Source organism: Mytilus trossulus, chromosome 1, assembly GCF_036588685.1.
Source record: "Mytilus trossulus isolate FHL-02 chromosome 1, PNRI_Mtr1.1.1.hap1, whole genome shotgun sequence".
Taxonomy (NCBI): domain Eukaryota; kingdom Metazoa; phylum Mollusca; class Bivalvia; order Mytilida; family Mytilidae; genus Mytilus; species Mytilus trossulus.
Window position 1 is genome coordinate 23,861,327 of NC_086373.1, and position 26,909 is coordinate 23,888,235.

At 31.4% G+C, this 26,909-nt stretch overlaps 1 protein-coding gene across 1 annotated transcript; it reads left to right on the forward strand.

The window, feature by feature from the left end:
- Window positions 1-5,660: 5,660 nt before the first annotated feature.
- Window positions 5,661-19,961, forward strand: LOC134719416 (uncharacterized). Its single transcript, XM_063582418.1, has 7 exons — window positions 5,661-5,852; window positions 9,614-10,622; window positions 14,537-14,905; window positions 15,184-15,593; window positions 18,006-18,105; window positions 18,705-18,790; window positions 19,277-19,961. Exons 2-7 carry the CDS (start codon window positions 9,617-9,619, stop codon window positions 19,322-19,324), a joined length of 2,019 nt encoding a protein of 672 aa, XP_063438488.1. The 5' UTR covers window positions 5,661-5,852; window positions 9,614-9,616; the 3' UTR covers window positions 19,325-19,961.
- The last annotated feature ends 6,948 nt before the right edge of the window (window positions 19,962-26,909 follow it).

Consider the following 26,909-nt stretch of genomic DNA (forward strand, 5'->3'; position numbering starts at 1 on the left):
ATGTAATGTGCTTTCACCAATACATGGCTGCATGTGAATTGTTTCATGCAAACTCATACGTCTTTAAAGAGTACTGAAATGGATGTGTTCGACGCAATTTAAAAAAAAATATGTTATCATTTAGCAATACCCGGAGTCAAATCATTGTATGGACTTAACATCATGATTGAACTATCAGAGTCAAATATGAAAGATGCATTCTGCTTTATTTTTATGTGTATATAAATGTTGTCTGTGAGGATTTTTTTTTTCAATTGCCAGGTATGTAGTCTCCTAGTTGAGATTTATTATTTCTATGAAACTTTGTAAATATCGATGTCAATAGTCTGATTTAACATACAGATGTATGGCACTCCGGTATAAGCGCTGTTTCTGAACTACTCCTAGTTCTACTAAAAGAAGCAAGCTTGATTCATTTGACTTTACTTTCTGCTATATAAATGATGTCCTCTCAATAAGAAAAATGGTAGATTTTATGAAATAGTCCATTTTTATTGTATGTTGGGGTTTGTATTGTTTTAGTTAGTGTTTCTGTTGTATTTATAGTTGATGTGTTTCCAACGGTTTAAGTTTGAAGCCCGGATTTGTTTTTGCTTAATAAATTTATGACATTGAAAAGTGGTATACTACTGTTGCCTTTCTTTAAAGTCTGCCCTGTATTTTGACTTAAATCTTTCAATTGATAATGATGATCGGTTAAAAGAAAACTTTACGACAAAAGAGACGACCAAAAGCTTCCCGATCGTGGAAATTCCATTTCTACATAGCAACATTTTAGTAGCGGCTACGAAATTATGGAGTATTATTTATTTCCAAGTTGAAATGATATTCCAAGGATTGCGTTTACTTTAATGGTTTCCTAGATAGATGGTTGCTGTTCACAGGGAAGCTTTTAACCAAAAAATTGCAAGTAGTGAAGTTGAATTCATCCCTTCGAAAACGTTATCGAAACAATCACGAGATTGTTGAACATTACGGACTATTTATTTCAAAGATTACGATGGATATGTTCCAATCGTCGCAACACCAATCTCGCTATTCTTCATTCCAAATGTGATCCATCGTGTTTGTACTTCTGGTATGTCGCGTCATTTCAGAATGTGATAAACCATATTAAGTTGGTACTTACTTGAGAAACACGACAGGTGACACATGTAGAGCAGGATCCTCTCACCCTAACGGATCACTTGAGATCATCCCCGGGTGTATGTGGGGTTCGTGTTGCTCAGTCTTTAGTTTTTTATGTTGTGTTTATATACTGCTGTTTGTCTTTTGGACATTTACTGTGTTTGCCATGGCGTTATCAACTTATGTTTTACTTATCAGTTTGAAAAAACGTTTCGGTTTCTTTCAACTTCGTACTTTATTTGGCCTTTTAACTTTTTTTGGATTCTAGCATCACAGATGAGTCTTTTGTAGACGAAACGCGCGTCTGGCGTATATACTAAATTTAGTTCTGGTATCTATGATGAATTTATTTAAATGGGGTAGCAGTAAAATTTAAGCTGACTAGCTGTATAAAACGTACGATATACTGTCCGTTCGGACAACACGTGTTACATGTATGCTCCAGTCCAAAAGTTTGGAATGCAAATCAAAATACCCAAAGAGTCTAATTAAAACACTTTAGAATGACAAAAGTTAACCGGTCAACAAAGTTAAGTACCTATGTCGAATTTTTTCAATACATAGATATTTTTTGCTTATTTTATTTTGTTATGTTATTGGCTAACAATAGGAATGAATTTTAATAACATTGATATTTTAATGAACATATAATCATTGTCTTCCACCAATAACTGTCATTATTAATGTAACTGATACCTTGTCATTCTTATTATTGGCGGACACTTTGATTCTGACCTTAATGTTTTTATATCGTTTTTTTTAAAGGGAATATAAATGGGAACATTCAAAAATGAAAAAAAATCCTATAAATAAGTGACTCATAGGTATAAAAAAAATGTAGAACAGTATATTGTAGTTAAGGAACTTAACTAGCTGTTATACTATTAATCATTACATAAAGGCGTGCCTTAAATGAAGATACCCACCTCTCTTTAAAGTACAACACTAATAAAAAACACATGAAAAAGAACATGATGACCTTAAGGATGTCTGCTGCTCTACTTTAAAATAACAAGGATTTCATGTGGTTGCTTAAAATGAAAACAACTTTGATATTTAAACAAAATAAAGTAATAAAATCATTAGTCTCGTGTGTAGTTTTCAAAATACGAGACATTTAGAAAATGGCGGGAAAAGGGTTTTCTTCAGACTTTACTATTTGTTAACATTGGAATTGTTTTTTACCCTTTAAACCAAGAAAAAATAACAAGGATTTCATGCCGCCGGATCACTAAATCTGAAATGATCTATTGAACAGATTAATGAAGACAAAAGTGGGGTGTCGTGTAAAAAAAAATTTAATACATTTGGATGGATAAAACCTGAGAAAATCGAAAATATGACAAGAATTCAAAAATTTGATAGTTTTAATGTTTTGTTGTTGTCTTGAATATTAAGAAAGACTTTAAAATCAAGCAATAGGAGATTGATAAAAAAAAAAATTTAGTGCTCACACTGTATTAAAGAAATTTTCACATTTTCAATATAAATGTAAAGTAGCTCGAAAAAAGGTAATAACAACTAAGAATATACAATGATTTGAAACAAACCAAACAGTTTCTATTTTATTGTCTAATAAAGGTAAACACTATAATACCGGAAGCAGAAAGACATCAGATTGACAACTTTTTCATTGCGGTTATGCGTAAAGCTTTCAGGCAAATTATTTATTTCCTGTTTGTAGTAACTATTACAATATATAACGTTTATGTTTAAAGATTTTTTAGAAGAAACAGAACAAAAAAGAGAAAATGTTTCATTAGCTTGTATTTTCTTTCAACTTTGGTCAAATAATTCACAGACCAATACAATACAACATCGTGATACAGCAGATGAAGATAAGTTACTGTAATTAAAGGCAGTAGGAGTATACCGCTGTTAAGAATTCACAAATCGTTTGAGAGAAAACTAACCCCGGTTACAAATTACAACCGGTGGGAAGGGAAACACATCAACTATAAGAAGAAAACAACGACAAAACAGAACCACTGAGGTACAACAAAAACAAACACCAATGCAACATACATAGAAACAAACTATTTGATAACAACTGACATATTCCAGACTTGGTACAGGACATTTGAAGAAATATTGGTGGGTTGGACCTAGTTTTATAACTATCAAAACCTTCTGTTTATATGAAAATGTAAAAAAATATTGTAAAAATGTCAACAATACGTGACAGGACTACAGTACAAAAAGTGCAAGAACAGTCGGGACAGTGAAATACCTAAATAATTAATACATTTATACATTTCGAAATATTCACCACAGAATAACAACGATTACGTAAAATTTATTTACGACAGAACACAAATATCGCAAAATAATTAATGAACTGTGCGTCACACGAATCTTTCAACGCCACACAAAGTGACGTCAAATGAAAATTTCGAAAAAATGAATATAAAATCGAGATTTTAGTTTTAAATAGTGTTATTGGATACATTCTATAACAATTACGAGAATATTAATATTTAATTGGTTTAGTAATGGTGTAATTAAATTTCATTACAATTAAGGAACCTTTACTAATAACCATGTACTGGCGTTCCTACAATCGATAATTGCCTGGTACCTTGATGAGTTGTTTACTATGAATTACTATGAAATCAAAATTTAATTTTCATAAAAGAATAAAGTGTATGCATGTTTACAATTCACAAACGATACTAGTACTTTGTAATGGCTGAAATACTAGCTCAATAATAACGTGGTCAAATGTATGTTAACCTGATTATGAAGAAACATTCAGAAAATTCTGTTTTAGACAGCACCATAACTCTGACTTCCCGTAGATTCGGAGGTTAAACTACGCCTATAATTTTTACTCTTTCTAATAAATCAGAAAAGCACTTTAAAACTACCAAACTTAAAGATATATTTGAAAAGTTTATAAAAAACTGACAAAATAGCACTTTAAACTTCTCAACAAACGGAACGAGTGGAAAAGAACTGTCTTATGTATTACTTAGTGCATTTACTTTTTGATGATTCTTTTGTAGACGAAACGCGCGTCTTGCGTATATATAAAATTTAAATCCTGGTATCTATGATGAGTATATTAACACTTGGTTTTATATCTAGTTATCAAGTAATTGTTCTAGACTTCAACATCACAAAATGTACACAGCGATAGTAACCCCATAATTGATGCTATAATTTTACTTATGATATCAGAGGATTACACCTACAATATTGACTTTATATACTTGTCTGTTTATTTTGTTTACGCATTGTAATAATTATAATGAAACTTTATCCAAATGTCATACCATATTATACTATTTACCGGGTTTGTAATTACATGGGCAACACGACAGGTGCAACATGTGGAGCAGGATCTGCTTATCCTTCCGGAGCACATGAGATCCCTCCAGTCTTTTGTCGGGTCCGTGTTGCTTAGTCTTTAGTTTTCTATGTTGTGTCTTGTTTACTATTATCAGTCTGGTTGTCTTTTCCTATTTTAGCAATGTCGTTGTCAATTTATTTCGATATATGAGTTTGATGTTTTAAAAAAAAAGATATATGAGTTTGATATCTTCTGGCCCTTTTTCGTATAAGTGAGAAATTTGGATAGATGAAAAAAAAAGGTGTATCCACAATTTGCTACATGAGAAATGCCTGTACAAAATCAGGAACTAAACAGTTGTTTTTCGTTCATTTGATGTGTTTGAGATTTTGATTTTGTCATTTGATCAAAAATATAATTCTTTACGTTTTTTAGTGTTTTGATATATTTTCTATACATTTCGATCGAGGAGTGGATTGTCAGTATTTAATTTTTTTTTAAATATCAGTGACAAAAAGCACTGTTACCGTCTGAGTTATATCAGAAAATAAACTGTTTTCATGTTGATCTTCTCGGAATGGTTTAAAATGTTAAAGTTCAATACGAACCCCCTCCCCCCTAAAACATTCCAAAATCTATAAATCAACCGACAGAAAATGAAACATGTTTCTTGTTAGTCCTCGTACTGTACTTCATTTCATCTGTAATTTCACATCACCAATCTGAGGAGTAATATCAGGTCACATTAGGTCTTATGGGAGTATGAGTATTCTGGTTGTTACTTTGTTTAATTGTTAAGATTATATACTTGGGGGCATTGTTTGAAGTTAGTTTCATTTTATTTACACATATAATTCAAAGTTGTTCCATAAAGAAAATTATGTTTAAGGAATATAGCGAATTATTATATCGCTGCATATCAAATTCGAAAATGCTGGATATTTTTTTTACAAAATGGAAAATAATCTTTTAGAAGAGGCTATTATATGTATTTACTAGTTAGATTAACATTTCTAAAATATATGCAGTTTATCGTTTTGTTCTTCTGATATTCTTATTAATTAGATATTTTTATTTTTATTTGTTTATTTATTGTATTTTTATCTCTGTGATAATTTATTATATGTAATCTGTCAAATCTAATATTAAATTACATAAAAATGTAGTATCTAATTAAAACACGACTTGTATTGTGTCTTCTTCAGGTATTTTTGTATCTATTACATGCCAGGGAATACTCCAGTCGTGTGATGGATCGTCTTTGTCATTTATATAGCATTTAATGTTCGTGACAAAAATATCACACCTCTTAACAACGTACTAATGAGTAACACCCATTTACCGTAATGCAGGAATTGTGATTCCGTCGTAGATTGTCGTTTGTTTGTAAAACATTACTATTTTGGAGAATACGGAATATCTTAAACTTGAAGTAAGTAAATTTATTTCATTAAATTTCATGATTGAATGAGAAATATGATATAAGACAAGTACAAAAACACGTTCTGCTATCATAAAACAAATGAAAAAGATGATATCCTTGTTGTATACCACTATACCTTACAAATAGGAAACCTTCATTTTTTCTATACTAAAGTAATTGTCAGAGTATCGAACAACGATTTGTCGGTACCATTAATGATATGTATATGTGACACTTACCAAATACAGAAAATGCATTAGAGATGTGATATATAAGAAATCATCAAAGAAACTTGGCTTATCATTATCAGCTATAGCAATCAACAATTACAAATTTACTACATATCGTTATTATTATGTATGGAAATGACAATCAACAGACAATGATAAAACACTTGAGCTCTGTGAAAAACTCAGTATTACTTAGGATGGTAAGAACTTATTCAAAATACCCCAAGTGATTATGGGTTTTTTTTTCTTAAAAGAGGTATAAGTGCCATTATTTAGCCCCCAAATATTGCCAAAAAATAAAGGTCTTTCAAATTATGTTAATTTTAATGATAAATGAGATAAATGAATAGGTTCATAAAATCCAGACATTGTAGTGCAGAAAGGTCATATCTGATGTCATTGTGATGTCATAAACATGTTGAAATTAAACATTAAACAAATTGGTTCTAAAATAATCGTTTGACACTTTCCTTTTTTGACGAAAAAAAAACCAGATGTCATATCCAAGCTGATACGCATTCTAATGTACTTACATTTCAAAATAAACAAACCAAACTTAAGAACTCATCAAAGATACAAGGTTTATAATTGAGTACGTCAAACGTTCGCTTCGACTGCAAAAGACTCGCCAGATCAGCATCAATCAAAACTACTAGAAAACCAAATCAAAATTAAGAACAGAATGAAAGAGCGTGGGGAAAAAATGCTGTTAACAGATATTCTTTTTATCTATTTCATACCTTTAAAAGTTCATTTTGTTCTAAAGTATTTATTTCACTCTGTAAATTTCCTGATTTTCATCACCGTACCGATCCGTTATGGCGTCGTTGCGTATAACCACTAACATATGAAAACATAATTTCTTAATTTGTTCATACTATAATTTGTATCTTCGTTTTTGTTTAATTTATCAAATGTTATTTAGATTTAGATTACTATTTAGATTACTCTATCATTATTAGACAGAAACGAATGAAGTTTAGGGCATTTGATGATTGACCCTACGTTTAAATGTTTCGGTGCATGACGTTGTGTGGTTAAAAAGGAAATTATTTTATCTGAATTGCGTATGAAGGTTCGTATGGTGCCAACACTTGTTTGTAGTTTGCAGGCATATAATATTAGTAACATATGTATCCATCTATGTTTTAAACCAATGATACGGGCCTTGTCTTAACATTGTAATTTTCAATATTTGGCGTCAGTGTTGGTGGTAAAATGGTCTACAGGGTTGACATATTGGTATCAATCAGCAAAATAGAATAGACAGTGAGTCAATAAATTGATTTTTTTTAGGATATTGAAGTCTTAAATGACACAGAGAGATGAAATAATGGTCCTATAATATGACAAAAGTTGCCCTCTTAACAACCTGTCAGATATTCATGTTCTTGCAGTTTTTGTCCGTATAACATTTGTCACTACACCTACATACACTATACGATAATTATAAAACTGATTGACAGAATTGACACATTTGGTGACCATCTTTGTAAGCGTAAGTATATGTTTATGTAATTATTTCCTTATTGTACGTATGTATGTAAGGAAATACATATAAGGTCAGTGTCATTATTCATCGATTTGAGTATGTTTCGAATGGAGGAAACATAATCTTTAGAAATCGCAAAATTTACAATTCCAGTTAACTTTACTTTTGTATTTTATGATCGTGTTGTCATTTAGTTTTGTGAATTGATACATCATGTACTTAATTTTCATTTTTTCATTCAGAAAAAAACAGCATTAAAAGTATATTATCATTATACTTTAGGCATCATTCAAATATAAAATTCATTTTTTTTAATTTTCTTTTCAATTCTTCCATAAAATGTTCGGCGAAATAAACATTTACTATTTTATCCTGAAAAGAATCTTAAGGCTAAAACAGTTTTGACAAATAACTGATCTTTTCATGTCGTCTTTTTAACCTAAATAACAGGACCTTATCAAGTTTCTGTTCATCGTGTGTTATTTGAAAAATATTCGTGAAAACTGTTTTCCCGTATATATGATCTTTGTCCATAGTGCTTGTGTGTTGCCATGTCGCGTGATTAATGGTTAAAGCTACTAATTTTTTTGTCAACGTCACAATGATAATTACCAACGTATTCATTAAATGACGTAGATAATCATCGTCGTATTTATTAAATGTCGCAGATCGTCATCTTCGTATTTATTAAATGACGTAGATCTTCATTTTTGTATTTATCCAATGCCGTTGATGTTCTTGTATGGATAATTTAAGGCAGACATCTGAGGCAATAAATATAAGGGAACCTCTATCTAAGCGTAACTTTATTATTTATAGTGACCTCGTCATTTTGTCTTTCAACTGTTACACTTCAAACTAAATAAAGAATCATATTAACATCATAAACGTTGACCGAAATATATAGTTTTATATACTATATACATGTGTATAAAAAAAAGATTGCAAAACTATAGTTCTGGAATAAATTTAAAAAAATGTTATTTTTTTTTACATCCCTTCTATTAGTTTTTAAAATCATTTTTAATTATCCGATTCAGTTATATTTCTTCCAACAAAACCTATAATAATCCATTAAAACTGTTAAAACCGTTGATGTACTGTAAAAAAAACTTAAAACACATTCGTGTATTTATAAATGTTTCTGAATTAAGACTGGTTTGTCGTCTGGACTTCTTTATGGTATATTTTTTTCTTCTCTTATAAGTTCTACTATTGTTTTATTTTTCTAATTTCTCATATTCTTATTCAGTTCGTTTATGAATTTTAATGTCATAAATCATACAAATATTTTTGTAAAAACGTGACAGATATTTCATGTTTCCCTTGTTTGAAATTATCTGATATTACTTTTTGTATGTTGAGTATTCATATATTACTTGTTTATGTATTTTTTACTCTGGAGTTAACATGGGTACATTTCTTCTATAATTAAGTATGTGCTAATTATAAATTACTTTCAGTTTGGATGTTTCTGTTATGGTTTCGGTTAGATACTCTGTTATGTCATATCGTTTTTAGTCCAAATAATTATACAATTGCCTTTTTTGTGTGTCTGTTTAGTTAACGCATCAATGTAAATATAACGAAATTTGATGAGGCTGTTAGCGCAATAAAACCAGGTTTAATCCACCATTTTCTACATTTGAAAATGCCTGTACCAAATCAGGAATGTGACAGTTCTTGTCCATACGTTTTTGATGCATTTTGTTATTTGATTTTGCCATGTGATTATGGACTTTCCAAATTGATTTCCCTCTAAGTTCAGTATTTTGTGATTTTAATTTTTTTAGATGTGTTAATAAGAACCTTTTAAAGCAAATTGCTTTAAAATGTATTTGAAATATAGAAGATATGTTGAACTTTTTCTTTAATTGTTGAGTAAGTTTCTTAATGTGATTTTATTGACTTTTGTTGTATGATTTCCTAGAACTGTTGTAGGATTGCTTGTTTTTGTTAATTATCATGTGTTATGATTATAAAAGTATCTTTGGATAACTAGAATAATGATAAAATGGGACTTATTAAGATATAATTTCCTTTTTCAGATTATGAAATTACAGCGGACATATCTTTCAGTATTTTTTCTAGTAGCAATTGTTATCAATGAAGCTTATTCGGCACCAACGACACCACCAACGACTAAGGCAAATACCACAACGAAAAATACAACAAAGAAGCCAGAAAATAAACTTAAGACAGATAACAAACAGATGATAAAGACTAATAGTATAAAATCCGTAGAAACAAAGACAATCCAAAACATGTCTACGACGACAGGACAAAACAAAATAGATATCAAAAGCGAGAACCCCAAAGCAATTATGTCTAGTGACACTTCTAAATTAGAAACCCAATCTAAGTTGAGTTCAAATCAAGTGGAAATTGAAGCTAATGATAGTGCGAATTCATCGACGAATTCCAACATGATCAACGAAAAGGGTAGTTCTGAATTAAAGCAAGGGCAACACAGCGATGTAAATAGCAAAACTAAAGAAATAAATAAACAATCTAAGACAGTTAGTGACACGAAAGTCACCAACGTAATAGATTCTTCAAAATCAAAACATTCTACAACAAAGGATAATGCAGATCAGACAGTTACAACAAACATTGTTAAAACAATTATAAAAGCAGATGAAAAAAGCATTGATGCTAAACCCTCGCAAAAAGAAAACAGTGTAAATACTTTGAAGCCAGAACAGAAAACTCAAAATGTTAAAACAACAAATTTGAAAGAACCAAAGACAGATGTATATGCAAAGAAGAATATTGTATCCCATGAGAACAAAACTACAAAAGATATTGAAAGCAAACAAAATTTAGTTGACAAAACACAAAGTCCTCCAACGAAAGATTCAAGAATGACTTTTCCTAAAACAAATATCAACAGCAATGATCAGGAACTCGGGACATCAAAACCAATTGAACAAAAAGAAGATAATGTGAAAAATGAAAGAACATCAAATGTCCGAAGAAATGTTCTAACAACATCTACAACCACACAAGCAACAGTTACTGATACAATGGAGACGGCTACAACATGGGATGGGTTACGTAAGTTTTACTCTTATTCTTAATACCTCTTCATTCGAATACTTCATAGTAATATGATTCAGTAAAAAAAACATTTATAAGGAATATATAATAAGTTGTGTTGTGCTTAGAATTGAATAATACGAATTAAAGAAGGTTAACATACTGTCTTCAACACGACACAAGATAGTTTCCCCAAACCAACATTTTTATAGAAAACATATCTTTTTATGTAAGTTTTTCTACAACATGTTCAATATTAGAGCAAAGAAAAATCACAAAATGATGGCCCAAATCAACAGTTTTATAGAAAACATATCTTTTTATGTAAGTCTGTCTAAAACATGTTCAATATTAGAGCCAAAAAAATCACAAAATGATGGCACGATGACCGATTTTCTTTTACAGTTTAGAAGCCTTTAAGCAATTTTCCCCCCAAATTCAAAATTATAGAAACTGATATCGACATGCTTCTGTCATATTTTAAACATCTTAGCGATTATGTTTTGGTAGATTTATATTACTTTTGATTTTCCAATTCCATGCGCCAAGAAAATGCCTTGTAATACCCTCATGGTTATTTTTCAAACCATTTGTAAAACTAAAACCTGTCTATATCAATTATAAGCAAGAACCCTGATATGTAGTTTTATATCAACAAATGATAGGTAAGGAAAATATGTTTCACGACGTTCACGGGTATTTGAAATCTATTTTTTTAATCACTCCTCAATACCACATCAGAGTTGGTCAGAGAAGCACCGAGTTTTAATTTTGATGTCGTCTATTTTGTGCAATAGAGGCGAAAGAGACTTTGCCATTTTTAGGTGGGCTGCAACAAAACAATCTCTTCGGTCGTTTATCTATAATAACAGTTATAGTAGGACTATGCTTTCATTTTTATCCCAAAATTAAAGAATTGTCTAGAAGAGCGAAGAGGACTAACAGCTGATTTTTGAAATTTAACGAGGAGAAAATATGTTAAAGAACAAACCTTATTCACAAACCATGAAGTATTTGTAAATTACAATTTATCAACTTTCGTGATTTTTAATGCGTTGTTTTCTTCTTTAAACGTTTAAACAAAGACATAAAAAAAAATCAAACTGACAAATGAAACAGGTGTTAAATGTCCCAATACTTTTCTGTTTTTATTCATTGTAGAATATGCAATGCTTTTTCATCAATCATTTAGATTGATCTTTTAGCATTTCAAAGATTAAAACTACAAAGACTTATGTGACTTTCAAAATCACGATACTTTTGTTTTTTCAAGTACATGTATGGAGCATATTTCATTAGTTTGAAAAGTGTGACATAGGTTTGGATTTAAATAATTAACGGTGATCTTTTTTTAAAATTCAAAACAGAATACAAAACTATCTAAATCGGCGAAGTCTCCCAAAACCTTTAATGCGCGTAATCATTCTGTAGGACTGAACTGTTAGTGGACAATTGTTGATAGTTATTTGCTTCTCTGATGTACTATGTCATTTTGTGTTATGAAATGTATTTGTATTATATGTGCTTAAAGTAATAAAGAATTAAACATGTGAAACGGAACAAAGACCAAATGAAGTTTAATATATTTCATGTATTTATATACAAAACTTAGATACTAGCCAATGCCAAACAAAATAAATAAAATTCAAATAAAAAGAATTGTTTGTTTTGTGGTATGGAGGTTGGCATAGCAGTGCTTCAAAGAAGATCATATTAAATAGCTGAACTTTTTGCGTTTACAAAATTAACAAAAAAAACTAACACAGGAAACTGCATAGCGTATTCCACATTTACACAAAAACTTTTCTACCCGGAGACATGTTTCCCCGATATTAAGTCTTAAAATACAAGAATATTCTTCTGATTCTGTTGTGATCGTTACCTTATTATGACTATCTGACTTAGGTGACATTTGAAGCGTGATACATACATAATACATATGGTAGGAAACGTTCGCTCCTTCGACACACATGGCCTCGTTTCGTTTTGAGTTTGAGATATCTTCAGTTTTTTATGTTTATCTGTTTGAAAAATGATTTACGTTTTTAACTAGTATACTACTGTTGGCTCGTTATTTACACGTAAAAGTAATGAGGTATTCAGTTTATGAAAACTGAACCCGCTATGTGTCGAAAAGTACTCAGTATCTTTAAACTTGTTTCATAGTAGAATTAGTTCCTTTAACAGAAATCCTATTATCACAAAATTTGATTGCAAATTGTTACTTTTATTCTGGAACACCAGTTTCATACAATTGTCAATAAAAAAAATGAACGAGACACGCACACGTTGTATTTCAACATATTTTAAATTTACATATTCAACCACATATATAGTGATAGAGTCAAAGTTTGAATGAAGCTATCAAATTATTAAAAAAATGTAAGCTTGATAGTTTTACAAATACTTTTTGCAATTAATGTATTCTTATTTCATCCTAAGTTATAGTAGGCTTTTTGTTTACATGTGAACATATTGTTATGATTAATTGAGAGTTACTCACATAGACGATACGTGCATAACATAATCTTGTTGGTGCACCATTTATCAATTCAACACTGTATTAAAATCGTAATATTGTTTCATCGGTACTGACATTAATCAATACATTAACATGACTAGCTATATGTATTACTAAACTGTTATTAGTACTTACACTTGTGGTTCTATATCCTGTCATTATTTTGGCATTGCACAAGGTCATGTTTTCAAGACTGTTTATAACGTCCTGACACTACATCTTTTTGATAAAGACTTATTTATTACTGACTTTGATAATGCTTTAATTGTAAGTTCCTGACGGTTTTGAACTAATTTCAGTTACTGCAAGTACTGTCGGATCAGTTATTTTTGTTAAATCATGTTTAGCTTGTTTTGTGCTATGTATCGATCAAATGAGTGTAGCTTATTCCGACTGATTTTATAATTTGTTCTTTCTTCGTGCTGTAACGCTATTAAAACATGTCTGTAAAGGGTAAAAGAGGGACGAAAGATACCAGAGGGACAGTCAAACTCATAAATCAGAAATGAACTGTCAACATCATGGCTAAAAAAACAGACAAACAATTGTACACATGACACAATATAGAAAACTAAAGAATAATCAACACGAACCCCACCAACTTTTGTTTTTGTTTACCGTATCTGTATTTCGTTTAATGATGTGTTCATGAATCAGGTCGATGGTTTTCATGTTTGAGTTGTTTTTCGTTCGGCTATGTCGGGTGCGGTTCATTGCTTTTTCCTCACTGTTGAAGCTCGTACACTATTCTATAGTTTCTAACTTTTAAGACATTTTGACTTTGATGGAGAGTTTTCTCATTGTCAATCTTACCACATTTTATTTTTAATTAGCATATTATTTAAATAAATTTTACTTTATGTTATTTTAAGTGAAAAGTGGTGATCTTAGAAATAATTGTTTGGTATTTTTAAATATTTTTTTTAATTTTGAAAAAATGTTTTAAATTGTGTATGCATTTAATAAATTATGAACATGAGGTAAGAGTGTCTGAAATTACTTTTAATCTAATACATTTTTATGCTGATTTTATCTGATAGTTGACACCGTAATAAACTAATTACTTACTTCCTCTTATTGTTTTTTATATTGTGTTCAAACCACCATTTTTTCCTAAATGTCCTCTACCAAGTCAGAATTATGACAGTTTCTATTTGCGTTGGCGTTTGTTTTTGTTGCAGCTCGGTGTTTCTGTTGCTCCGTTGTTTTCCTCTTTTAGTTAATGAGGTTCCCTCTGTTTAAGTTCATAACCCGGATTTGTTTTCTCTTTGAACTCGATTTATGAATTTTCATCAGCGGTATACTACGGTTTCTTTAATTCAAACTCTTACAATTTTTGATACACTGTTCAGTAAACCTCTAATATTTCAGGACTGATATATTTTCTTAATTTTTTATATTTTTTTTACAGCCTGTAGCTCTAGATTCCAAGCGCATCCGTTGGATAAGACAAAATTTGAAACAGCCTTTAATGAAAATATCTTTGAAAATATCTATCAGAGTTGCCCAGTACCATTAGTATGGCGACAAGATCAGTGCAGATGTGGATGGGCAGAACCTGAACTTGTTGAGTCATGCAAATGCTGTAGTCAAGGTCTGAAAGCACATACGAATCCACAAATGTATCAACGCTTGGTAAATGGGCAATGGCAAGAAGAGACTTGTAGCACTTATACTGATAGCCAAGTATGGAATGATGACAACTGCACTTGTGTGTGGAACCCTAATAAACCACAATCTCATAAAGTGCCTGTTTACAGAGGAGCCGTCTTACCCAAATGTTAGTACCTCCACTATTTTTTATAATCAACCATTTTAGCACTTCGCTTATTCTAAACAGTAAGATTTGTTTTCTTTCATAATGTCTGGGTGGTATTAATGCTTTTTAAAAACAAACATGCTTTAATTTGTATGCGGGTGATTGTCAAAGTTGGAAAGTATGGACGTTTTTTAATTATCTTTTTTGAAACCTGTTCAAATGATACTTTTTTTTCAAATATATTCCTGTTGTCAATTTCTAAATTGCATGTGTAATCTACAACGTATGATTTATTTCAGTAATGACAAAATGCGTAAATTTGGTAAATATGACATTAGATGAGGGATTAAGAGATGCAGACGGTCGCGACCTTACTCCACTATTTGGTCGTCAGAGGATTAGAGTGGCGGACGAAAAAGGAGCTATTGGAAAATCAGTAGAAATTCGTCGTGCGCCATTTAAACTAGGAATTTTTAATGGAAATGATTTACAATCTACTGTGTACTTCAAATTCAGTTTTAAAGTTCATCCAGATCAAGTGCGCAGGCGTCAAAAGATGATAATCTTGTCTAATGGATGTAAAAGGCGATGGCAACGTAAAGTTATTCAGCCATCATTAGAAGTTGCTTTCTATCCTTTTAATGAAACGTTTGAAGTACAGTTTTCAACGAGTGGAAAAACAGTTGTTGAATTAATGGACGTAGCTAAGGTATGCCTTTGTTATAAGCCTGTTAGCAAGATAATCTTAGACGAATTTGGCATAACTTTTTGGAATTTTTGGGTCATCATTGCTTACCAATTTTTGTACTTGTCTGATTTTTCTAACTTTTTTGATCTGAGCGTCACTGATGAGTCTTGTGTAGACGAAACGCGCGTCTGACGTATTAAGTTATAAATCTTGAACCTTTAGTGACTAGTAACAAAACAAAACTTAAAACAAAATGGAAGCCTTTCGATTTATTACATTTTCCTGATAATAAAATAGAGAATGAAAAATGGAAATGTGTCAAAGAGACACTAAACCGACCATAGAACAGACAACAGTCGCTGTTTGCAAAATATATACACATTCATATTTTGTAGGTTGGAATCTTCTGCAACTCAACACCTTCATATTGTACATTATAGAATACACGAAATATAAACACATAGATATTGTCTTCATTTACATCTCTTGCATCTCTAAAACTTCATTGTGTACATCGTAGAACAGACGAAAAATAAACACATATATATATATAGTGTTTTATTGGTATCTATTGCACCTCTACAACTGCATTATGTACATTGTATAACAAACGAAATACATACACATGTATAGTGTTTTGATCTGCATCTTTTTGCACCTCTACACCTCTGAACAAACGCAATATTAAACATAGATATTGTTCTAATTGGTATTTCATGTATATCTACGCCTGCATTGTATACAAACGAATTTATAATGTATACATGTTACAGTTTTCAGGGATTATGTAGAATCACTGGCTAGTTTAGTGATTATGCAGAATCCCTGAAATTTTCAGAGATTATTTATAATCACTAGAAAAAACGTCAGGGATTCTACGTAATAACTGAAATGATGAAATAGTTGTATTTATAAAGAAAGTTAATAAAAATAAAATAATTCATTCTATAAAATCACATAAAAACATCATAATTAAGTAACAAAAATTGTAACAATATATCAAAATGATAAACCCTTTTTTTTTAATAGTTAGGTACACTATATTAAAATGTGAAACACAATACTAGTATATTAAAATAATATGCTTCACATCTATTTTTACCACAATATCCACATTTTAAAAATCCTTTTCCTGCACATGTCGAATCAGATTTTAACAACACGCCTAAGAGAAATTAAAAGTTTAGTAAAAACATATGAAAGTACACTCCCCCCCCCAAAAAAAAACAAAAATTAAAAAAAAATGGAAATTTGCAACCTTGAACTGGTTCGAGCAAGACATATAAAGATACCATTGTTTTGTGGTCAGGCAATATCCTTTTTAGACTTTTTTTTTAAGAATTGCCATTATGTTTTTTGGGTTTCCCTTTTCTTTTTTATCCTGTCGAATTGCTATGGGAATATGCAAGCTTCTTCTTAAAGTTTGTTCTATTTGTCAATCCCAAGTTCTGCCTGTTTTTCTTTACATTTAGATGCCTAAGTTCTCACAGTTTGAATTTCTTTCAAATTGTTATTTGAATAAAAAAAAAACACAAAACATTTGTTCCATAATCTACTTCACCATTTGCTTTACGTGTATCACAAATAACATGCTTGTGGATTTACAAATAGAGCATGAATATCCATTTGACGATGGCTTTTGATAAACAAACCATACATGTAAAGCTATTTTTATAAAGGGAAGGTTAATATTTTTAATTTTGAAGTCTTCAACTATATCTCAAAACCTTGTGTTGGTTATACCTTTTAGATCATCATCTGTGTTTAAAAGCTAAATTATTTCATCTGGCAAGGAAAATGAAAGAAACTTAAAATTATGATTTTTCTACATTAATTTTGTTTATCAAACAAAGGACCATTAAATTATTCATAATCCCTGAAATCATATTAGGGAATTTGTAGAAGAATTATTACAATGTTCAGTGATTATGTAAAATCACTGGTCATTTTCAGGGATTATATATAATTACTAATGATTTTAGTGATTCTACATATTCCCTGAAAAATCAGGGATTCTACATAATCCCTGATTATACAAATTCACTGTAACATATACACATTCAAGAACGAAACCGTTCCATTATCTGATCAGTGCGATAACACACTTCTGTTTATAAAAGAAAAAAAACACATACGATGTCATTGTCAGTGCATAAGATACGGTAAATGGTTTCTAAGAAAGGCTTTGTCATGTTCTCTCGAAACCTTCAACGTAGGGAAACCAAATACATATAAAGCTTGCATTTGTATTAAAATCAGAGTTATGATAAAGCAGCCTAAGCTCAAGAATTTCGTTCAAATGGGTTAATGAAGCATATCGAGGAAAAAGACAAAAAAGGACCAACTAAATCTTTGAGTTTAGTAAAGATTCTTAAAGTAACACATTTTACTTAATCGGACAATGTAAACCACTTTTTGTTGCTTAACTTTTAGGACGCAAATGGATGGTACCAATGTGTTTTATATTTACAAGACAGGGTGCTGAGTTTAAAAGTAAATGGTAAAAATGCTTATTCGACAAACGGAATGTCAGGTTAGTCTTTCATAAACCATCATGGAATTATCAGTTTCCTTCATTTTATAAACCTTGATGTAAACTTTAGGAGAAATATGACCAACTAGGACATTAAAATAATATTCAACCCGTTCACGGGCAATTTTTTAACCTTATTCTTTTTGATAATTTTCTCAAGTGGAAATCTAAATAATACATGATACAATTTGTGTCACTACAAGACTTTGAAAATTATTTAAAAATTAGCATAATGTAGAAAGTTGATACATGTATAATTCAGGATATACAAGATTTTCATAAAGGTAAAATGAAAATGAAAAAAAATATTTAGAAGGCTGTAAATATTTATAAACTTCGTTTAATATAAAGGAATTTTGAATTGGTTGACTTGCACAATAAAAATAACACTTTATTAATAAGGGAGATATCTTTGTTTGATTACTATGTTGGTGTTTCATTAACGGGATGGACAGGGGGAGTATTATTTTACTTCATATGAAATTGGACCAAATGAGTATAAGATAAATAGAAATTGTTGATGCTATGACTTCGTTTTTCCATTTCCTCAGAATTATTTGTTTTAAGTTCGCTTCTTATATTGCACTTGTTTATTCCAGGACGAGTAAAATCGACGGATTGTCCGTTAACGGTGGCAGGGTCACCTACAAATCCACAAGAACATTTCGATGGATATCTTGATGAAGTAAGTTATTTGTACTTTCCAATAATTAACATTATTCAACAACGAATTACTACTTTGTTATAGTGTATTTGATTGAAAAGATTTTCGTTTATTAACTGGGTCTTCTATTAAATTGTGTTTATGTTTATTCCGTTGAGCTTATCACACCAGAGTTATTTGAAAGCAAGTAAACAATATAAATATAATGCATGACATTTTAAGGAACTCTGATTTGTTTTGATAGTTTTGTTTAAACGTATTCTAGATTAAGCAAATACAAATTAGAATGCAAGAAAAAGAATAGCACACGAACAAGGATTACTTATTCAGTTTACAGTATCGATGAAGTAGTTCACGTTATTTCTATCGACAAGTTAGATTAATTAATTTATCCTGTGGAAGGCAAGCCATTTGAAAAGATAACTTTCTTTTGTTGTTAAATGTTATTACCGTATTGTGGTGGAATCTATATAGCAACTTTTTAACATCTCACTTTTTTTTATTCAGCTACAGATTGTGAAACAGTGTAAATATGAACCAGATACAGCATCATGAGAAAACTTATACTGCCTTCCAAATATCATATTTGTTAAAAAGGTCTATAGTTCGAAACAGAATTGGTGTTTGTTAAAACTCTATTTCACATCAAAATACGCAAAAATGACAACAATATGTCAACAGTTTAGAGTTTACATTTCACACGCACATATATTTCCATCTTATAGTTTTGTATCTTTGTCGTTTCGGTTTTTACTGTGAACTGATTTTGTGTCATGGATGGTAAACCAATATCCCATCTTTTCTATTAAAGCAATTAAGCTTTGTTCTCATAATTTCTTAATAAACATCTCTACAATTTCACCCGAATTTCGAAAATCAACGCGACTATCCTTTCTTTTGCTATCATCAAAAAGATTCTGTTTAGCCCATATACTCAAAAACTGTTCACGAAATTATATGTACGGAAATCAATGTCCGTGTGGAGTTGTAATGCTTGAGCACATACTGTCATATCCAAGAGTATAGTTGCAAATTGGAACATTAACAAAATCGGTGTTTTAAGTATAAAACTGCTGTTGCCATTTATTTGTCATTTCATGAATTTCACGGGTTGTATGATTCACATCTATATGTTCCTTTGACTGTGTAATATAATATAAAGCGAAATCCAATAAAACATTTACTTCAATATTGTCTACTACTTGTGTTGTTGTGATGAATCATTTTACAATTTAAGAGATCTCCATCCGAATGGAACACCATATGCACATTTAAAAGAATTTCATGTCGTTTAAAGAACTAGCTCGTATATAATAAAACCCTAAAAATAAGAAGAGAAATGGTGGACTAGCCTAAGGCTTGTGTGTTAAAAAAATAAAATAACAAAAATAACGAACTCCGAAGAAATTTAAAGCTCAAAACACATCAAACAAATGGATAACAGCTGTCATATTCCTGACTTGGTACAGGCATTTTTTAACGTAATGGGGAGTTAAAAATTGGTTTAAAGCTACATTTGAGCTAGCTAAATTAGTTACTAGTATTACAGTCACTAAAAATGCCATTATAAGGACATCAGTGTGTGAACAAAACACACAGACATGAGGGAATGACCATTAAACTTCAAAAGCGAGGTAGGGGTACAGATTTAACATATAAAAAATATACTGGTCCCCAATTTCAGAGGGGAAATATTGTGGTCAAGCAAATGACAAAAAAAATTGAACCCAGGTTTTCACCTATACCTTATCGTGTCGAATTAAAAAAAAAAGGTTGATACCGTTAAAAAACTAAAAACAATGGTCATCAATAGTTTCTAGTATCTACGTCGTTTGTGTTATCTTGTCTCGTTGGAAATTATACCATGCACTCTTTATTAGATTAATAGTGTTTATTGTAAAAATGATTCCACTCTTATACAAAGCCATTATATAAAGCCCCAAACAACATCGTTTCTGTGTGTAAATCTCATTACTTTAACTGCTTGATAAACGAAATAGGTAATGACAATTCACTTGGAAACTCAACATATACCCTCACGACACTTACCAAAGAGGAAATCCTGAATAATCATATGTCTGTTCGTTGGTCATTTTGGAATTTCAACCGAAGTTGGAGAACTGTATTGGATACCTAAACTACATAAGTGTCCTAACAAACAACGGTATATTGCTGGGTCCTCCACGAAACCCTCCTTCTAAATTATTAACATCTATTTTATCAGAAATTAAAGACGGGCTTCAAAGTTATTGTGAAACTCCCTATTATAGAGGTGGCGTGAATCAGATGCGAATACTTAAAATTCCAAAGATCTTTTAGAGTACATACAATCTAACTCTCTTTCATCTTGTTATAGTATTAAAACATTTGACTTTTCTACACTTTACACAAGTATTCCACATTCCAAACTAAAAGACAATTTGAAAGAGTTGGTATTGCTGGTATCTTTGATAACTTGATTTACACCACTGGGTCGATGCCACTGCTGGTGGACGTTTCGTCCCCGGGGGTGTCACCAGCCCAGTAGTCAACATTTCGGTGTTGACATGAATATCAATAATGTGGTCATTTTTATAAATTTCCAGTTTACAAAACATTGAATTTTTCGAAAAACTAAGGATTTTCTTACCCCAGGCATAGATTACCGTAGCCGTATTTGGCACAACTTTTTGGAAATTTGGATCCTCATTGCTCTTCAACTTTGTACTTGTTTGGCTTTACAAAATTTTGATATGAGCGTCATTGATGAGGGTTATGTAGACGAAACGCGCGTCTGGCGTACTAAATTATAATCCTGGTACCTTTGATAACTATTTGTTTCATAAAAAATAATAACTAACGTATATACAAGTATCTTGTCTTAGGGAGGGATAAATCCTACTTTGTAAAAAATCACTCTGATTCAAACAAAAAATTCTCTGAAAATGACATTATCAAGATGCTTGATTTCTTGATTGACAACATATTTGTAGGAAGAAAGATAGGAAAGACAGCATTATGCCTTACCTCTAATTTCCGCTATATGGATGCTGTTCTCTCACTAAATAATTCAAAATTTAGTAACCATGTTGAACGCATCTATCCCACCGAACTAGAGGTAAAAGATACTTCAGATACAATTAATAATTCGGCCCCATATCTTGACTTGCAGCTAGAAAATGACAATGAGGATCCGTTGAAAACAAAACTTTACGATAAAAGAGATGATTTCAGCTTTCCAATTGTGAACTTTCCATTTCTAAGTAGCAACATTCCGGCAGTATCCCTGCATACGGGGTAAATATCTCCCAATTGATACGATATTCCCGTGCTAAACCAAGTGTTACCAATGGTGAAGTTAAAATCATTCCTTCGCAAATTTTAAGGATGCCATAACGAGTTGGTTGACCGTTATGGAATAACCGTTTCACAAATAATATTGGATATGTTCCTTACGTCGTAACTACAATCCCCTTCCATTTCATGAATGTGATCTACCGAATAAGACTATTAACCGGATTTGTTTTCACACAACATAATCAACACGACGGGTGCCACATGTGGAGAAGGATCCACTTACCCTTCCGGGGCACCTGAGATCACCTCTAGTTCATGTTGCTTATTTTTTAGTTTTCTATGTTGTATCCGATGATGTGTACTATTGTTCTTCTGTTTGTCTTTTTCATTTTAGCCATGGCTTTGTCAGGTTTTTTTCGATTTATGAGTTTGACTTCCCTTCGGTATCTTTCGTCCCTCTTTTCTACAAGTAATTCGTTCATATTTAGGAATTACTTTGCCAGAGCACGAATTTCAGGACATTCTTTATTCTAATTGTGTTTATATATCAAAAGATGCATAAAAACAATGATATTATAAGTAATTATACTGACCGAATTAAAGAGGGCATATAATGCTTGAATTACGGCCTTTTAAAACATTACAACCATGTTAATGAAGATTAATTACCTAATTACTTCTAAATATAGCAGAGAAAACGAAAATTGTATAGCTGAACGTGTATACATTCTGTCAATTTTGATATCAAAAGTCACCATTGTTCATTTTAAGACATAACTGTTTTGGTACAAAATGGGAAAATTGAAAGTCAGAGACGATTTACCAACTCCTTTTATTTAGATGCCAATTTTTCCTTTTTGCTAAATTCTTACGCGAATACATTTGAGTTTCAAAACGTGTACGATTTGTAGAATATCATTCGAATCATATAGGCAGTTTAAATAAAGCCGAGGTTATTTACATTGGTTACTTTTACAGAGTTTCAGAAACCACAGACCTTTCAATATTCCAAAAAAACAGTTCTTATTTAATGTTGTAAACGAAACAAGAACATGGAAAAAATGATGACGTATCTGAACTGAAAGGAAATATCTACATCTTTCAAGAGCAACGCTAAGGGCTTTACATACTAATTTGGTAAAATTGATCGTTCTTCCGATGGTCTGACTTCTGAGTATACTTACTGGACTCTCATAAATACTGCCGATTTAAATTCATTTTTATGATCAGACTTCATGAGACTGTCAGTGTTGTGAAAGAGAAGCGAAAGATATCAATGGAACAGTCAAACTGGCACATGTAAAAAATAAACTGACAACGCGATGTCAAAAAAATAAAGACCAACAGGCAACAGTATACAAATGAAATTGTCAACAGAAAAAAAAAGACTAAGCAACACGAACCCCACCAAAAACCGGGGGTGATATCAGGAGTTCTGGAAGATCAAGCAGACCCTGCTGCTCATGTGACACCCGTGTTGCCCATTTAAGTATAATAAACTCCGTGTGATAGGTCTAATTCGGTAGGTCACATTTTGGGAAAAGGAGGACAGGATTGTGGATTGTGTTTCTACAATACAAAGTACACTGGATAATAAGCATATGAAAAATGTGGTTTTATTTCCTGTTTGTCTCATGTTGAACTATGTTCACCTTATCACCTCGAAATGTGCGAATTGTATTGTCATTTGTGTTACCTAGAACATTACGCACCATTACTATTTATATTTGGGGAGTAAAAATATAATTTTGTGTAACAAATGTCATACTGTATTTGTATGCCCCATTAAATTTTTATGCGCCAATTATAGGCATTATGTTTTCTGGTTTAGTTTAAACATATTTTATTTACTCGAAGTAAAATGGATTGGACACAAGTAAGCCATACTTATGAAGTCCGCTCCGAATGACAATAATTTACAATACAATATTAATATGAGCATGCAATATCAAAATAAACAATATTTTACGAGTCTATCAATTGAGAAAAACAAATGAAACAGAAGTAGATGTAAACATTGAAAACTGTGATGATGATGATGATGATGATGATGACGTGAATTTACCGTAAATACATTTTCTACATAACAAGAAATCTCTCAGACCTTTTGATAAATTCGAATGCGTGTTTGAATATATTTACATTTTGTTCATACGAGAGATTCGGATTACCAGATGTAAGTAACTTATCATTTAATATAAGGTCATCAGGAAGCCATCTTAGATTATTCATCAGAATTTCTCACTGGTGTATATATAAAGGGCAGTCGAAAAGGAAATGGTTTCTGGTATGTCCGTCCGTTCGTCCGTCCGTTCGTTCGTTCATTCGTTCGTCCATCTACTAGTATCCCGCTTCAAGTTAAAAATGTAGGTTAAAATTTTTGGTCGAGGTATTTTTTTATGAAGAAACTTAGTACACATGTTCCTGATATGATCTTTCTAATTGTAATGCCAAATTAGAGTTTTTATCCCATTATCACGGTCCACTGAACATAGAAATTGATAGTGCGGATGGGGCATCCGTGTACTATGAACGTATTCTTGTTCTTAAATTTATGCAATGCGCCCGTAGCGACTTCGACCTAGTAAAATATTCTGGCTTTATATGAACGTCAGTCAATATGTCAGGGTACTGTCCTACATCATGTTATTATTTAGGTCTGTCAAAATACCTAAAATGTAATACTCGGATACTCGGTCCTGATACTCGAGTACTCAGATGAATACCAAACGTCTATTGAAAATTTTGAATTTTAGGTGAGATGTGGTGTTTTTGTTATTACAAATATATAAACCAATATGTTTCTACAAACAACCTATAATAATAGCAAATATTGTTTGTGTACGTGTTCATGAACCAAATTCAAATAAAATCAAAAAGTCTTGCAATAGAGTCATACAAGGTAGACACTATATGTATCATCTGTTCCTAAGGAGTTGGTAATTTTTTTTTATAAAACGACTTGTTCATTAATTTGTCAACAAAATTGGACTTCAAATTACTTATGCTTTTTCTTATTTATAATAATATTATTGTACAGTTATAGCAGTGGTAATAATTCATAATCATATTTTTTATTTTAAATAAATGAGTCTACGTAGACACTGTTTCCGAATCGATTAAGGCTGTGATGTCGTTGATACAAATCAGAATTAAGAAACTGAAGGGGTCTATCAATACTACTTCTACGGCAATCTTTAAAGACCCAAATGTTGCAAAACAGTTGTCCTGCCTCCATTACACATAATTATGTGACTCTCACAACAACATCGTTTTGTGTGTAATTCACATTGCATAAACTGCTTGATAAATGAATTAGTTTTGACAATTCATTTGGAAACTCAACATATACCCCCATGACACTAACCAAAGGGGAAATCCTGAATAATCACAGGTGAGGTCTGTTCTATGTTCCTTTGGAATTTAAAACAAAGATGATGAACTGGGTCTTCCGTCACTGTATTGGATACCTTAACTAAATAAGTGTCCCTACAAACAACGGTTTATTGTGGGTGTTACAAGTTCTCCACGAAACATCAACGTCAATTTTATCCGCTATCAAAGCCGGGCTTCAAAGTTGAAAGCTTGAAAACTAAAGAATTCCAAAGATCTTTAAGAGTACATACTATCTAAGACTCATTCATTCCGCATAGTATTAAAACATTTAACTTTTCTACTTTTTACTCAAGTATTCCCAATTCCAAACTAAAAGACAAATTGAAAGAGTTGGTTTTGAGGACGTGTTTTTTTGGGAAAACTGTCGGCGTTCCCATGGGAACTAACTTTGACCCTCTTCTTGTCGACTTGATTCCTTTTTCTTATGAGGCTGACTTTATACTGGAACTTCTTAAGATGGAAATAAAGAAGTTATAATGATCCTTTCACTAAACTTTCTGCTATAAAGATGATGTTCTGTCACTAAAATTCCATTTGGTGACCATGTTGGACGCATCTGTCCGATCAAACTAAAGCTAAAGGATACAACATATACATATGTAGTTAAGTCTGCCTCATATCTTGACTTACATCTAAAAAAAATGACAATGAGGGTCGGTTGAAAACAAACCTTTAAAAGGTGTTATCAGGTTCCAAATTGTGATCTTGCCATTTCTATGTAGCAATATTCCAGCAGCACCTACATATGGAGTATATATCTTCCAATTGATGCGATATTCCAGGACTTGTATTTCCTATCATGGTTTCTTTGAAAGAGGATTGCTGCAAACAGCAAATCTATTACACCAAGAGTTCAAAATGGTGAAGTTGAAATTATTCATTCATAAATTTTACAGATGCCACCACGAATTGGTTGACCATTATGGAATATCTGTTTCACAGATAATAGAGGATAATTATGTTCTTGCTGTGGTAACCACAATCTCATTCCCTTTTCAAGAATGTAACCTACTAAATATTTTCGACTTATTACTGGGTTTGTAATTACACGAGTAACACGACGGTTGCCACATGTATAGATCGTATAGCAGGATCTGCTTTCCCTTCCGTATCACCTGAGATCACCTCTAGTTTTGGTGGAGTTCGTGTTGCTTAGTCTCTTTGTTTGGTTTTATGATGCCTTTAATATATATATTCTCTCTTATTATATAATCCTGAATAGTGACATAGAGCCAGACTAACTGGAAGAAAATTTTTGGATAGCTCAGATACAATCATGATCTTTGTGAAATCTTGAATGAGCTAATAAAATAAGCCTAAATCTACTTTTTAAAATTCGAGAACTGTCATTTTTAAGCAAAGGAAATGGAATTTTGGATTTCAAGTAAAAAGATTTAAACTGTGCTTCATTTGTCATATGTGTCGATTTCACATCTAGCAAAGAAATCTGCCTGTGCATGATAAAGAC

Bases quoted from the DNA above. Each gene is read 5' to 3' on its own strand.
- LOC134719416 (XM_063582418.1), top strand. From the start codon at position 9,617: ATGAAATTACAGCGGACATATCTTTCAGTATTTTTTCTAGTAGCAATT. The intron at 10,623-14,536 runs GTAAGTTTTACT...TTTTTTTTACAG, and splicing joins TACAACATGGGATGGGTTAC to CCTGTAGCTCTAGATTCCAA. The intron at 18,106-18,704 runs GTTAGTCTTTCA...TGTTTATTCCAG, and splicing joins TTCGACAAACGGAATGTCAG to GACGAGTAAAATCGACGGAT.